The following is a 16,482-nucleotide window of genomic DNA, read 5'->3' as shown; positions in this document are numbered from 1 at the left end:
TTAACGTATTTTTACTCAAGTAAAAGTACACAATTTTAATGTAATTAGGTATTAAATAAATTTTAATATGCAATATTAAAGAATACACAGTATGATTCTATTCATTAGAATGTAGTGAAGTACATTTTTCCCAAGACAAACATCCTTAAAAAAGCACAGATGCTTGGAAAATGTAACTAAGGTAACAAAGTATTGTCCACTTCTGCTATCAAGTCCAACTAAATTCAATTTAAGCTTATAATAGTCAGTTTTACTGGCATTTTCGCAGCAGCAGCTATGAAAACAAGTCATTTTGTTGAACGTTTGCCACTCAACCGGGCGACTTCCGGCGTGGTCACGTGGAAAAGTGACGTCAATGCATACCCTCTATTGCTTTCATGTCTTTTCTGTATCAACACTGACCAAACGCATACTAATTATAATATATAAAAGTGATACATAATATAGATTCATTATAATGATTTTCTTAAGCATTCTCAGCTCTAGCTTTGTCACTTTAAACGCTTTTTTAAAAGTTTTCAAATAACGTTGACTCCTGCCCGGTAGGTGCCAGTAGCGCATAAATAATGTTTTTATACTACGCAAAAGAAGAGGCGTTTTATTGACGTTTCTGTAGACGTATGGCAGCGCGAGAAGTGAATGACGTCTTTGTATTTATTTTATTGATGGCGCTTTCTGGCCAATCATACAACGGGAAATGAATGACGTTTTTAAAGTTCGTTTTAGAGCGTTTGTTTTTGCCCAATCACGTTCAGCGAATTCGGAAGCGCCAAGAGTTGAAGGGGAATCTTGAGGCAAATGCTAACGTAAATTCTTAAGTACATATACACAATTGTTAAGTATTTTTTTTACAAACATGCCCGTTTTAACGATATATTTAAATGGATAAAGTTAATTTCAATCGCGTTCTGTTCGTTTTACCTCAACGATGTCTAGAGTTATGAAAAGTAACGGACGCGTGCATTTGTTTGCACTTCTAGCCGCTCGCGCTACGTTGTTGCGGTAGTGTTTAAAATGTTCTTGTTTTGAAATATTAAAGTGCGTGACGCCACGCCCTATATTCGTTTTTATTCACTCAAGTTGTTAACATTACAATTTGATCGTTGAATGCGACAGTGCGTGATCCAGTGCAGTTATGGCCTCTCACAATGTGGTATTTGCTATCGATGTGGATTATCGACCGGATGAAAACAGCAGCACAGTCGGTGCCTATCAAAATCACCTCAAACATTGGATATTAAGAATCCTGCTTTGTTGTGGTAACAAATATGGACTGGAAAAAGTGCGATGGGGTTATAAATTCTTTCACTCGAGGACTGTGAAAAGTGCCACGCTCATTGCAAGAGGCGCAGATTTCAAAGAGCTTCACGAGAAAGCGTTCAGTGACTTCGAGGACGAGCTGCACGTCAAATTCAGCGTGGACGAAAAGTCGCCTAAATGTCGAGATCGCAAACTGAAACCGAGCCCGTCGAGTTGTGTCCAGAATGCTTTGAAAGAGATCCTCCTGGATTTCCAGTGGGACAGACCCGACCTGACATCTCCCACCAAAGTGACACTGAGACCAAGAAGGTCGAGTCGAAATGGCAGAAATGTCCCCTTGCAGGACGAGGACCTGTTAAGCATTGACAAAAACGTCCTGTTTATCGTTTCTGAATGTCCACGCTCCAAAAAGGAATTAGGGGACTACTTGTTTCTGCGTAGGGATGACGGTAGACAACATAAAGATATACGCGAACAGGTGCTGTCCAAAAGTCTCATAGATATGCTTACCCAACGAAAAGTTGTGATGCATTGGGCTGATTCAGGCATATTGAAGGTAAGCTATGGTCATAAGAGTGCCTAGAACAAACATTTTTCTTTTTTTTGTTGTGTTTGTTTACTTCTACTATGTGTTTTTTAGGCAAACAATGGAGTAGAAGACTTCACTGGCATAGAAACAATGACCGAGCTTCTGGAACAGATTGGCGGACAGGTGGTGCCTATGCTGTCTTCATGTTTGCCACTGAGGGATCAACACCCAGGTGTAAGCCCTGCACTGTCTATGGCAATAGATGCTTTCCCTATAGATTCTACCAGTTGCTATATTCAGAACTCCGAAAGGATTCATCGACAAGCATTTCCGAGTTTGGGTGGATCTTTTTGCTGGATTGAAGGTAAATAATACAGTGCAAATGTGTGTTGTGCTTAGTTTGCTTTGATATATGACCATGCATGTGAAATCAAGGCTAAAGTCTTGACTTTATCTAACAATAGATTTCACTTTAAGGTAATATTTTGACAAAATATTCTTTACATTATGTAGGATGACAAAAAAAATGCTTTAGTTGAGTTTTCACAGGCTGGGTGACATAATATCAGTGATGTCATGAAATGTTTTCGTTGCAGGTGAGAACAGGCAGTCCTGTAGTGTGATGCTTGAGCCGGTCTCGTGCAGGCAGAGATCTATGCGGCCTCCTATACAGGTGACACTCAAAGGTGTCCTGCAGACCTTGAGCACCCCCTTCCTGTCACATTCATCCTTTGAAAATTGGATACTGCGGTGCCCGGATGCTGAGCATGGCCAGGTGTTGTTTCAGCATCTGAGGGAGTTGTCCGCTGGAGGTTGTTCAATGGTAAAATAAGTATTATTATATGTGTGCTTCATTACATAAATAAAGGGTAAATCTGAAAATTGGGGTCACAAAATGTGTTTTAAAGGCTAATTCACACCTAATTCACAGACCTAAAAAACGGCAACAAACTCTGAGCATGAGTACAATAGGGCTGCCTAATGATTAGTCACGACTAATCATTTGCAAAATAAAAGTTTTTGTTTACATAATTATTATACACAGTACATCAATAAATATTATGTATATATATAAACACAAACACATGTGCCGTATGTATAATTCAGGGTTCTCACGGGTCCTTGAAATCCTTAAAAAAAAAATCAAGGCCCTGGGAAGTTTTTGAAAATATACATTCACAGATACAGCTCATTGAAAGTGCTGGAATCTATTTTATGCAAAAAAAAATCTGGGAAAAAAATCCATATTATTCCCTGTCTAGTGTAGGATAATATCATAAAAATTCTAGACTTTTTAAGCACACATGCTAAACTGTTCGCTTACGTCTTCTGTATGCGAATGAGGATTCATACCAAAATGCTTTTTTGCATAGTTGTGTTTGACACATGAAAACGTCTCGGGTTACATGTTCCCTGAGAAGGGAACGAGACGCTGCGTCTCCCTTGCCATACTTCCTACGTCCCTGTAACGCCATCTTTGGCAATATTTCAGATAGCGATGTACTTCCACCCTGTCTTTGTCGTTAAGCCTCACCATTGATTACATTTGAAATACACATTCAGACACACTTACCCCTGGAGGGGTCCACAAAGTGTCACCGCAGTGACGCAGCACAAGTTCCAGGGAAAGGGAACTGTAACAATGTATCTTAAAAGGTAACATGATGTAACCTTGCTCTTACTTGAAATGTGTCCCCACATTTAGTCCTTGAATTTGAGGGTATTGGACCTGGAAAGTCTTTAAAAGGTCCTTGAATTTGAAGTTAAGGAAGGTGTGGGAACCCTGTATAATTTTAAGGAAAAATATATTGATTTAATAAATATTTATATATATTATATGTAAATATACAAATGTTTATACACACATTTAAGAAATATTTGCATATACATGCATGTGTGCGCATTTATATATACATAATTAATATACACATTACACACACACATTTAATATGTAAACAAAAACTTTTATTCTGCAAACAATTAGTCGCGACCGCTCTAGAGTACAGTACTTTTTGAGCCTCTCAATAAGCCAAAACTGTTTACTATATACTGTACATTAAGATTATATCGGCATACAATGTAGTAAAATGTGCCTGTTGTCTATTACAGTAATGGTGCTTTTCCATTGCATAGTACCCCACGGTTTGGGTCGGGTAAGCTTACTTTTGGGGGCTATTCCACTGGGTACAATACGTAGTACCTGATAATATTTAGTACCACCTCAGTTGGGGTTCCAAGCGAGCTGAGCTGAAACTAAAACGTGACACGAAAACACTGTAGATCACTGATTGGTCTGAGAGAATCGTCACTACCAGCGGCATTGCCATAATGTAAAAGATTAGCTTTACCTTCGCTGTCTCGAGTAAACCTGTTTTTCATCTGTGCTTCCCAAACTCCCTTTTAGCGATGAAAATATCCACAGGTTGTGAATCAGGAACACCATACCAGTATTTTCCAGACTTGCATTTTGTGGCGGCACATTCGCGACGCGCTCGTCCGCATATATGCTTAAATGCAACTTAAATGAGGCTCAGCGGAGTGCGTCAACTGATGCCACAGGTGTTTGTACAGAGGTGGTCAATTTAAATTTGGTGGCAGTGGCGGACTGAGAAATAAATTAATGTATGGGAATGTTTAGCATTCCAACAACGCTTGCACTTGTATGATGTCACAGCAGTAGGCAGCGCAAATATAACGACACGCCTATAATCCCTCCCACTGTGAAGTGTTACTAAACTCGATGGAAAAGCTAGCCAAGCCAAAGTAAGGTGAGCTGACCCAAACTAAATCGTGGGGTACTATGCAATGGAAAAGCGCCATAAGTGAATTTAGTTGGCACGACATGAATTTAACAGCCAATGTAGTATTTCTGTGTAAGCTGGAATTTGTTAGATCAGTGTGAGTTAGCCTTTATAGTAGCCAATATACTCCATATTATTGCAAACTTGATTTAGTTGTTACCATAAAACAAGCCATTTTGCATGTTTGATGTAAGATCTGTTTATTTGCACAGCTAGCGGAGGTGAGTGAAGGAGGTGTGGTTTGTTCAGCGGTGCTGTCCGTGCTGTCGTCCTCCACAGCTTTGCTCAATGTCCTTCAGCCTTTGATAACTCAGGGAAACGAGCACCTGCCCGAAAGTCTTGTTTCCTCGGAAACCACAGACATCTCCACGGACATCTCCACTGACTTGCCTGATGTCGTCAGCAGTGTTCTCAATGTGATATACGGCATCATGGAGACGGAGGATTGCTCAGGTGTTGTTTGGATGTTTGAGATATTTGGGTTTGCATTTGTGGTATTTTATTTAAATGGATGTTAATTCTAATTACTTGAGATTCTTTATCACAAATTAAAATTGTGTCATAGAATTATTCCACATTGCAATTTATTTGTGTTTGTGGGTTCCAGATCAAGCAAAGCAGACATTTGTTCCTGACTGGGTCAGTCAAGAGCTCAAACAGGAATCTTGTCCAAGGAAAAATGGACTGGTAGAGGGTTGGTTCCCTCTGTCTGACCAATCAGGAATCAGCTGCAACTTAATGGAATCAATGAGGTTTTTTTTTACTTAACTATTTATCTAAAATAGGACGTATTGTTTCTACCATTGGTTATTAATAATTTTACACCATTCAACAAAAATATCTGTTTGTTTTGCATTTGCAGATTGCTGCATGCAGCTCCTGAAGAAGAAGAAGAACATGCAGAGGAGCATTCAGACTCTCAGCAGGATCTAACCAGCTGTCTTTCAGAGCTCTATCAGAGCAGCACAGATAACTCAAAAACCAACCAAAGGTCCAAACGTAAGTAGAAAGTGGTACATAAGACCGGAGTAATTGTAATATTTACAATGATTTTTGTTACTAATGGCCCTCTTTTACCTTTTAGGAGGTACGCAGCGCACACCAGTAAGACAGAAGATGAAGACAATGAGTCGCTCTTTACAGATGCTGAACGTTGCTCGCTTGAATGTTAAAGCTCAAAAGACTCAACCTGATAGCAGCTCTACAGGTTCTGTCAAAGGGAATGAAAAAGGGGGAAAGAGATGCTCTGGCGATCGAACCAAGCCTGGCCTCCTTCGTGAGTATCTCAACCTGAGATCCTGTTTTTATTTACGGTGAAATTACAGTATTCTACTGCAACTGCTAGTCAGTGTTATGGTTTATTAACTTTTAGTCTAAATTTGAAATGCTAATCTTAACAGGGTTCCCACATGTCCTTGAAAGTTTGTGAATCTGGGAAAAAAAATCAAGGGAAGTTTTTGAAAATAAACATACATAGATACATTTGAAAGTGCTTGAATCTATTTTGTGCAAGAAGTTTTCTGGGAAAAAAATCCATATTATTCCCTGTGTAGTGTAGGATAATCTTCTGTATGTGAATGTTGATTCATACCAAAATGCTTTTTTGCATAGTTGTGTTTGACACATGAAAACTTCTCGGGTTACGTATGTAACTTGTTTCGTGAGAAGGTAACGAGACACTGCGTCTCCATTGCCATACTTCCTGCATTCCTGTAACGCCATCTTTGGCAATATTTCAGATAGCAATATACTTCCTGACTCCCGCGTCACCCCGTCTTTGTCGTTAAGCCTCACCATTGGTTGACTCTGATATACACATTCAGACGCACTTACCCCTGGAGGCGTCCCCAAAGTGTCACGCAGTGGCGCAGCGCAAGTTCCCTTGAAAGGGAACTGTAACAATGTGTCTTAAAAGGAAAGACAATGTAACCTTGCTCTCACTTGAAATGTGTCCCCACATTTAGTCCTTGAATTTGAGGGTATTGGACCTGGAAAGTTCTTGAAAAGTCCTTGAATTTGACGTTAACTAAGTTGTGGGAACCCTGTACATAATGTAGTTTAGCAGGTAGATCCTGATGCTAAAAATGCAAAGATCATGTTCTGTTCCCAGGGAACACACAGACTTGAACTATATAGCAATGCATGGTGTGTCACAGTGATGACCTATTTTTGTAGGCCAACCCCAGAAGTTAGCAGGACACTGGTTCCCTCGCTAAATAGCCTGTTTATTTTCTTCATAGACTTCTGGATTATCGTAAAAAATAAACTCTGTGTTTAACAAAAGTTTGACACTTAAATGTTTTGTTTATCAAGTTGAACACAACTTTTATGATTTTTGAAGTTTAAAGGTGCAGTGTGTAATTTTTAGAAGGATCTCTTGACAGAAATGCAATATAATATACAAAACTATATTATCAGGGGTGTATTAAGACCTTTCATAATGAACCGTTATGTGTTTATTACCTTAGAATAAGATGTTTTTATCTATATAGACAGAGGGTCCCCTTACATGGAAGTCGCCATTTTGGGCCGCCATGTTTCTACAGAAGTCCTTAACGGACAAATTTTTTTGATAAGTTGTCTCCGATGATGACCTGTTTGTCCGGTGGGGGCTACAGTAGCTTCTCTATGTGTTTCAAAAGCGAGGGGTGAGCAGTGGACTGAGCTGTTGGTTGCAATTCATAACCTCACCACTACATGTCGCTAAAATGTACACACTGCACCTTTAAATACGTTTACTAGAATAAAAAACATACACATTTAGACTCATAAAACTTTCAAAAAAGTTGTGTTCATCTGTGAATATTATCTTGCTGGACAAAACGTGCAAGTGCCATAAACTTTTGTTCAACACACAACTTATTTTTTGCTATAATACAAAAGATGAATGAGCTTTTTGCAAGAACTTCCAGGGTTGACCTACAAAAATACTTCATCCCTGAGGCACTCAAGTGTAAGTTGCATTATGTAAAAGCACCTGACAAATGCTTGTACATGTAAATGTAATTGGTTCAAACATTTTCAAACAGACTTCACCAATGAGGAGGAGCTGCTTTCCCACCTGAAATCCACTTATCAGAAAGCTGTGGAGAACAGATCAGTGTCTGTTCTCTCTCAGGTCCAGGATTTGCTCTTAGTTGTAAAGGCATTCATCAAAACCAACACAGATGCGGAGGTGAGTAATATAAACTCAATACAGCAAAATCACACAGCTGTGTTGAACAAACTGCAAGACATGTCATTCAAAAGTGTAATACATTTCAGAGAAGTGCACGTAAATCAAATTTTTGCTATTTTATTTCTAACTTACATTTGAAAATGTTTTAACAGGTTTCATTGTTGGATTTGGTGCAGAAGAATCTGTTAAAAACCTGTCAGTCTATTCGTCAGCTTTATGGAGACTCTACTGATGTTGAAAGTAAAATCAGGGAGTAAGTACCAACCCAAACCAAATCACCTGCCAAGTTATTGTGTTAAGATAGTAAAGTAACTTTGATCTTGCATGTAATAACTTGTGTAGTATTTTTCAAAACAATAGTGTTGGTAAAACATGAATCGTTTTATAGATGTCAGGTGCAAGCAGTTCTCAGACTCGAGTTGTGCAGACAACCAGAACAAGAAGATGATGATGTTGTGGAACAGAGAGTGGAGGATGTAAGAAGACTATATTTTTTAAAACCTTGATTCTCATAATGTATTTGTAGGCCTATACATCATAGTCATTTATTTGATATTTATCTTAATTTAAGGTGGCTGATATGCTTCGGATTATCTCTCGGAGTAAGGATGCTATCTACTTGTCGAAGTTTATGCAGGATGAAGTCCTTCCAGTGTAAGTAAACAAAACTTCAATGATGTGCAAGACAAAGACAAAATTGATACTAAATTATCTATTTTTGGTATCTCCCAGTGTATCTGAACAGCATCCCCAAGGCTCTGGCCGACGTCTATCACAGTCTCGGGACTCAGCTTCCAGATGCACTTGTTGCCGTTCTGCCCTCTGACTTTTTCAGTGATGAATCTTTGGCTAAGGACAGCGTGTCTGTGAGTCCCTCCCCTTTCTCTGCCACACAGAGCAACGTCTCCAGTGTTGCAGATCACCTGGAGGAGCTACGCAATCGCTCGGCTAAGAAAAGAAGGTAATTTTTGAATACAAAATGTATCAAATCATGTACTTTGTTTTTTACAGAAGTGAATATATGAACTTTTTTCCCTCGCCTTCATAGACACAACAAGCTTACACGACACAAGAGCATGACTGAAGCTCCTCAAGCCCTTCGACAGATAGAAATGCCAAAAAAGTCCACGCGTCTGGTGAGCTTTCGTTCTTCTATTGCACTTACCCTGTTATTTCCTGACTAAGTTTATCTTATGAAGTCAGAAGTGTGCGGGTAACTGATATAAAAAATGTGTTTGAATTAAAGTTTATATCCTGTAATGTGGCATGCTTATATTTTAACAATATAAAACAACTTTTACATGTACATGCATACTCAAGACATTTTTGTAAAATGAACAATAATAAACTTATAAGCTAAAGAAAAAAGTGACCAAAATTGTAACACTGTCCTGAGTACATCTATATACTGCTAAAATAGTAATATATTATGCATCAGCTAGTTGACATGCTAATTTATTTTGCTTCATATTGAAGTACAACCAGAGTTGCTCAAATGTTAACAAAACTAACTCTCTTGGTTTGTACAGACAAAGCCAAAACTTTGCGTTCCAGTAGAGAAACCTGCCGTGGAGGAGCCAGTACCTCAAAAGCAAACCGTTCAAGGTTATTTAATGGCTCTTTTTATTTTACTTTTTATTCTCTGGGTAATATTGTATAGATCTGTAATCCATTGATTTATATTTGTTCACAGAAGTAACAAAGGTTAGGAGGAATCTCTTTAACCAAGTGACGGTGTCTCCTTCAAAGAAGTCCAAAATGCCCAGAAGCCAGTCTGTGTCAGCGGTGGATGGGCTCAGAAAACGAAAGCGGTCAAATGTGGAGGATGACGGTAGGTTTCTTTTGAGTTTGAGAAGTTGTTTAATGAAACAGCAATGTAGTATGTGAACTTCAACCTTTACATTTTTTTAATTTCAGAAAAACATGCCCTGTTGACAAAGAAAGTATCTGAGACGCCACTACATAAGCAGGTGTCCCATCGCTTACTTCACAGACAAAGAACTGGCAGGTGAGTTCTATGGCCTAGAATCATTTTTAGATAGTCGTAATTGGTTTTGGCACTAAATTGCACTTTAAGGATGAGATGGTACAATCTATTACAATATATTTGTACAATAAGCATGCAGTTTAACATGAAATCTCCATTGTTGCCTTTATCACAGGAGATCTGGAGAATCTGATGTTTGCATTATTGAGGAATCTCCTATCAAACCAGCTGCTGGTTAGTGACGTCAGATAAACATAAACAATTTACCTTAGGTGTACTACAGATACATTTATGTCTATAATGTGTACATGCACAACATACACGCATGTATGTATCTCTTAAAGGGATACTTCACCCAAAAATGGACATTCTGTCATCATTTACCCACTCACATGTTGTTACAAACCTGTATAAATTTATTTGTTCTGATAAACACAAAGGAAGAAATATCTTCCTTTGGGTTCATCAGGACAAAGAAATTTATACAGGGTTGTAACAACATGAGAGTGAGTAAATGATGACAGAATTTTCATTTTTGGGTAAACTACCCCTTTAATCATATTTGCTGTACGTTTTGATGTTTTCAATGTAGAATCATCACTTATTCATGATCAAATTGCTGTAATAACTTTTTTCAGACCTAAGGAGGAGTCCAAGAATTAAAAGCCTTACTAGGAGACATTCCAGCGTGTTTTATTCAAGTTCACAGCCACGTTCCCGAAACCTGGATCGTGCCCTGTCCTCTTCTCAACTTTGCCACTCTGAGGGTAAAGGTGAGCTGAATATAACATTCAGTGATGCCAATGTCAACATTTTAGCAGTATTGGATTTTTATTAAAGGTTTACTGACCTATCGATCATGCATATCTAGTTTTCATCTTTCATCTCTACTTTCAAAACATTATCTGAAGATTTTAAAGTAACATTGTTTTTGTAGGTGGGTTCAACATTAGTTCTGTAAGGTCACCAGTTAGGCTTCTTTTTGGCGCCACCCAATCCCCTGGTAGACTACGGCAGCCAACGTCATCCTTTTCAGGAGATCAGGGCAACAAAGAGTCGTCACGTATCTCTGCAGCTTTTGAGGTAATACATGCCTAATATACTGTTAATTAAAATAATATGGACATCATGTATAAAGTCAAGATTATCTCAATTGTTTTGTCATCTATTTGGTTTTAGAGTCACAATAAAACTCCACAAAAGTTACCTTCTGATCCATCTGTATCTGCTGTTGGGTGCAGAACCCCTCAGTCCCCAAGAACTCCATGCCGGACAGTTGGAGAGAATGGGATGACCCTGAGGGGGTCACCGTCTGCAAAGAACATAGTGGTTCAGACGCCCAAGAAAAGCCCGCTGAAAGGAATACTGAAGACACCAATGAAAAACCTCCTGGATTGTGTTTCTCCAAATGGTGCTTGGCTGAGGAGCCCAAACATAAAAACTCCAAAGAAATGCGTCACTTGGTCTCCATCTCCACGAAGGCATCTGTTCGAAAACCCAGTTAATGTGTCAGAGTCTCCCGTGTTTACAAAAAGGGTCTCACCTAGGCTCCTAACACTGGGCAAGAATTCCAATTCAGGTGAAAGGACTGAAGTTTTTAAGACACCTGACAAAGTACCCCAGAGGAAATGCAAAGCATCTCCTGGCAATGAAGTTTCTGGAAATCTTGATCCAGCAGAGTCCACTGTGAAGTCAGGAAAGATTAGAAGAGCGCTGGCATTACCTTGCAAGGTTACAAAAGGATCTGATGACATTGGACAGGACTGTGACTCGGAGGCAATTCTTTTTTCACCTTCACCTTTTAAATTGGATATAGAAACAATACTAGCAAGCCCCGTCCATAAGATGTGCACACGCTCTGGGATGACACCTGTAAAAGAATCCTCTACGCCTCCTAACAAATTTCAAGCTATTCAAGGTACAAGCCCTTCTCCTCGTAAGCGTCTAGCGTCACCTAAAAAGAAATCAAGTGTGTCTCCTGACATGAATAAATCTGGTATCAGCTATCAGAGCAGTTTAGTTGGCGAATCCAAAAACACTGAACAAAATGAGACCATCCAGAGAAAAGCTGAGGAGACTTCATCGTCTGACTCTCAGCAGTTTGACGGCTCTGAATTTAGCACTACCACAGAGGAAGATAGCATTGATATATCTAACGCATCGGTAGTTAGGACCCAGCTGACCGGTGGCATTAAAATGAACATTGCTTTCTCCAGAAAATCTTCTGGAGTTTTCGAATTCAATAGCAAACACGCCACCCCATCTCAAACAACACCAAGTCGAAGCTACGGCTTCCGTCAGACACCAGATCGCCGACAAAGAGAGGCAGAAGCCCGTCTTGGAAAGTCACCAGGAATGCCAAAGTTTTCCACCCCAAGAGCAAGAAAATCTCTTGGGTGTGAAAAAGAGGCCACTGATCCTCAGCCGCTAACTTATGAAGTGGAGATGGAGATGCTGGCCTCAGGCCTGCCCAAACTGAAGTTAAGACGCATAGATTCTTTCAACGCAGGAGATCCACCTAATAGTGCAACCAAGGCCGTGCCCTCACATCTCATGCATCGTAACGTGAGGACACCGCAAAATGAAAGCCCCCTCGCGCAGTGTTCTAGACATCGGGAATTCGGCTGCATATCTCCGTCACTCTGCAGTCGTGGCACCCCTGCCAAAAGTACACCCGGAAAAGGTGTACAGACGTACATATGTCAGTCAATAACTCCGACGCGGTATCCAACATCTAACCAATCCCCGCTGGCCTCAGGTGAAATCACCCCTTTGACTCCATCTCCTCAGAATAGAGAAAGGTCGACCCCGGAAAACCTCAACAGTTGGCCACGTAAAAAAAGGGCACGGATCGAGACGTACGGGAACAAAGAGCAGGTCATCAAAGGAGTGCCGCTTCTCGAAAAGACTGGGATATTGGAGGACCCTGAGCTCGAAGGTGTATTCTGTATTCAAGGGGCGGACGAGCTTAAAGAAACGGTGAATGCCCCAACCGGTCAAAGAAAATTGGGCCTGCTATCAAGACGGGACCATCAGTGCTCACCAGAAGGCATGGACTGGACTGATACGTTGCAAGAGTGTGATGTGATAGAAACCGTTAAGCCTGAACAGTTCACATGGATGGGCAGGAAAGGTAGAAAGCTAAAATAACGCATGAATGTTATTTGTCAAATGATTTTGCAGCAACGTTACTTGAATATATCAAGTTTTTGTGTTTACAATGTTGCTTTTATGTTTTTCTTTCAGTGGATACACCTCCAGGTCCTAAAGTGAAGAAACCGGTGTCTGCTAGTGGAATCTTCGCCCTGACGCAGTCACCTCTATTATACAAAAAATCAACTGTGACAGGTGGAGCATCACAATTTGATGGTGAGACCGTAAAAGATGTACATTTTGGAGGTTGTGTAATTTGCAAAAAACATTGCAGACTTAAAAACTTGCAGTGAAAGGCGAGATGAAAACGGTTTGGCAAGATGAGAAGTTAAAAAATCTTTTTTTAAAAACTTTTAAAAACATGCATCAGGTTTGTTTTAATGAACATAGTGTATTTATGTTAATTTTATGCAATAAAAATTACATTTACACCATTTCTTTATGAAAGTTAAGATTAAATGGACCTGAAAATGTCAAATGGTGTAACCGCCAATTGCGCTAAAGGAGGAGAAATATTTTATCCACATAGATGGCATATAAGTGTAATCATTAAAAAAATCATTTTTAATATATAATTTTTAGTTAATATAAGTTTTAGTTATTTATAAATGTACATTTTAATGCGTTTTTGTAATATTTGTCCTGACTAATGCTGAAAACGGCTCTGTTTTCTAAATAATCTTGAACAAAATGTAATAATGTATGTAAAAATCATATTACACTTAACTAGATGATTATATTTTATTCCACATTTTTTATGAATATATTTATATTTTCATTAAAAAAAAATGCTAGTTACACCAATTGACAAAGACCGGTTACACCACATTGACATTTTTGCAGTTATCTCCCAAATTTTCTTTCAAAATGATATAAAACCAGACTTGGTCCCCAAAAAAGAGAATGTATGCAAGTAATCTGCAAATTTATTTTGAAATTTTAACCCTTTTACATTTAATTGAATCATACGCACACAAAATAATAAACGACACGTCACTGACCAAGGTGTCTGGCAACCCCCCAAAAAGTCATCTTTAATATTTTGAATTTAGACTGCCGTACCAAGTTAAACCTTTAGTTGTCAATAATACATACTGCTCCTTAAGTTCTTGATTTACTTTATTTTACAACCCTGTTTTTACAAATAATTATTTATATTCCCAACAGGATCGAAGTCTGATGATGCGTCTCCTCTTTGCCAGTCCAGGCGACAAAGGACGCCAAGTAGGACATTCCCCCGAAAGAAACTTTTAGACTAAGTCTGTCATTACAAAATGTACTTTTTTGTTGCTTTGAGAAAATTTAATTTTTATAAAATGTTTGTCTGCTTTAAATGTTTTGTATATTAACTGAGTATTTCTACTTGTATGATAATGCATTACACGGTATTGTATATTTTGTACTTTTTGTATATTACAGAACTGTTGCACTAGGACAACAGACCTGGTCTGATTCAAAAATGTTTGTTATGTTATGTTTTTTTACTCATTTGGCAGCTGTCATAATGTGAATAAATGTAAATGTTAAACAGATTATTTTAATAAAGACACTGTTCTTGAGCCTCTGCATGCTGCTTTAATATCGTTTTTTTTTTTTTTTAGGAATTAATGCAATTTTTTATTATAGTTAAAGGCAGAGTGCGTGATTTCTGAAAGCCAATGTTGTCATTTTAAGTCCCCTTAACAAAGGCCCCTACCCCAATAGAATCTGGACCTTCATTTGATATACCTACCCCACACATGCGCAACCCAGGCAACGATGTCGGTTAGTACAGTGTTCTTCAACCCTGGTCCTCAAGGACCCTGTTCCAGAAAGTTTTAGATGTCTCCTTATTTAAAACACCTGAACCAACTCATCAGCCTCCTTCCAGAATGTCTCCCTAACAAGCTAATGATTTAAATCAGGTGTGTTAATTAAGGAGACATCTAAAACATTCTGGAAGGGGGTCCTTGAGGACCAGGGTTGAAGAATACTGGGTTAGTAGACACGCCCCTTACAACTGTGTTTTGGTAGGTGGCCTGACTCCCTTTTCCAAAGTGTTTTTCAAAAATCACGCACCCCGCCTTTAAGTACCCGCTCATTTATTATGTAACATAAGATGTAAAAGCGTTGATTAGTCATGTGTGAAATGTATTTGTTACAGTAAATGACATGATGCAGTCTAACGCTTTGATGTTCTCTGTTTCTCACAAACCATGTCTGTGCTCCCTATACCCATAAATAGTGCACTATTTGAAACGTATTTTTTTTACTGGGGTCCAAAATCATAGTGGACACATTATTAAGTGTATCCGATGTACGCTACGCTAATCGTCTACTGAGGCTTGCGCTGAACGATTTTTTTTTCCCGTGTCTTCCGCCCACACACTCCGGCGAGCTCAAGTGTACTCACTCATGAGTTTAAAGGAGCTATTTCGGACACAGCTCATGTCTTTTGATTTTGCAAAATGTGTAGTGCACCATCTAGTGTAGGCTACGACTCGAGCACCAGTTGTTGATCCAAACAAAATATTTTAGGGAAAAATCTGATTTAAATTTTAATTACCAATTGCACTATTTTCACGCACTAATTTTGTACTTCCTAATCGTTCTTAATATGCATAAATAGTATATTTAGTACGCAAGTACTTAACTGTGCTATTTTGAGGCACCATTTCATTCAATACACAAAAAATATTTTTTTACTGGTATTTATATAACTTTCAGGTTTACTGAAGAACTATTATTTTTAGTAAATGTATAGTATTTAACTTTTATGCCTTTATTCAAAACAACAATGTACTTGGTATTTAAGTATATTTTTAGTACGTTCAGACCTGTTACCCGTGTAGTTTTGCTCTATTGTAATACTTTTTTTTATTCAATTTAAATACACATTTTCTTTGAAAAGGCTGCTTGATGACAAACTGTAAATGTCTTTTTGTAACATTATGTCTTTCCAGTGTGGTCATTTTTGGTTACTCAGACATCAAAAGAGACCTCAATTCTGATCTCCTTACAGTTAGGGGTGTAAAGGACAAGTGTCAAAAATGTTTGCTCGACACAAATTCCAGTTGACTTCAGCAAGAGTCTTGCGATGTCTTGGGTGTTACTTTTGTGGCCAACTCCATAAACTTCTTAGACTAGTAGTACAAGTTAGTTTTCAAAGTAATCTCATTCTTTTTGGTTTTAAAGGGGACATGAAATTCTAATTTTTCCATGTTTAAGTGCTATAATTGGGTCCCCAGTGCTTCTATCAACCTAGAAAATATGAAAAAGAAAAAACCCAGTAACTTAGTTTTGATAACCCATTCTTTGCAAGCATGTGAAAAAATAGGTAATTGAAATTTGGTTCCCCTTGTGATGTCAGAAGGGAATAATACCACCCCTTAATCTGCAGTATGCAACCACGGCACTGCCATTTAGTGCAGAGGTCAGCGCATTTGCATTTAAAGGGACAACCCCCACAAAAATGCAAATTTTTCTCACACCTACAAAGTGGCAATTTTAACATGCTATAATAAATTATATGTTATTTTGAGCTAAAACTTCATATATGTACTCTGGGGACACCAAAGATATATTTAACATTTTT

At 38.6% G+C, this 16,482-nt stretch overlaps 2 protein-coding genes across 3 annotated transcripts in view; one reads left to right on the top strand and one right to left on the bottom strand.

Moving 5' to 3' along the window:
• The window catches only part of LOC129434396 (creatine kinase U-type, mitochondrial), a 368,704-nt gene that overhangs the window by 318,403 nt on the left and 33,819 nt on the right, over positions 1-16,482 (bottom strand). The window lies entirely within an intron of this gene.
• On the top strand, positions 616-14,487 carry ticrr (TopBP1-interacting, checkpoint, and replication regulator). Of its 2 annotated transcripts, none has more exons than XM_073868759.1 (22): positions 616-1,816; positions 1,901-2,153; positions 2,386-2,612; positions 4,803-5,043; positions 5,198-5,342; positions 5,453-5,589; positions 5,675-5,866; positions 7,620-7,765; positions 7,921-8,021; positions 8,157-8,244; positions 8,340-8,425; positions 8,505-8,729; positions 8,817-8,904; positions 9,298-9,373; positions 9,462-9,599; positions 9,686-9,776; positions 9,931-9,989; positions 10,394-10,528; positions 10,693-10,838; positions 10,935-12,888; positions 13,002-13,103; positions 14,076-14,487. In XM_073868759.1, the coding sequence occupies exons 1-22, from the start codon at positions 1,136-1,138 to the stop codon at positions 14,165-14,167; spliced, it is 5,403 nt and encodes a 1,800-aa protein (XP_073724860.1). In that variant the 5' UTR covers positions 616-1,135; the 3' UTR covers positions 14,168-14,487. The 2 variants fall into 2 exon arrangements, with proteins under 2 accessions (XP_073724860.1, XP_073724859.1); XM_073868758.1 differs by having other exon boundaries at positions 618-1,816; positions 13,002-13,124; positions 14,076-14,485.

This window comes from Misgurnus anguillicaudatus, chromosome 6, assembly GCF_027580225.2.
Source record: "Misgurnus anguillicaudatus chromosome 6, ASM2758022v2, whole genome shotgun sequence".
Classification (NCBI taxonomy): Eukaryota; Metazoa; Chordata; class Actinopteri; order Cypriniformes; family Cobitidae; genus Misgurnus; species Misgurnus anguillicaudatus.
This window is presented reverse-complemented; position numbering and strand designations above follow the sequence as displayed.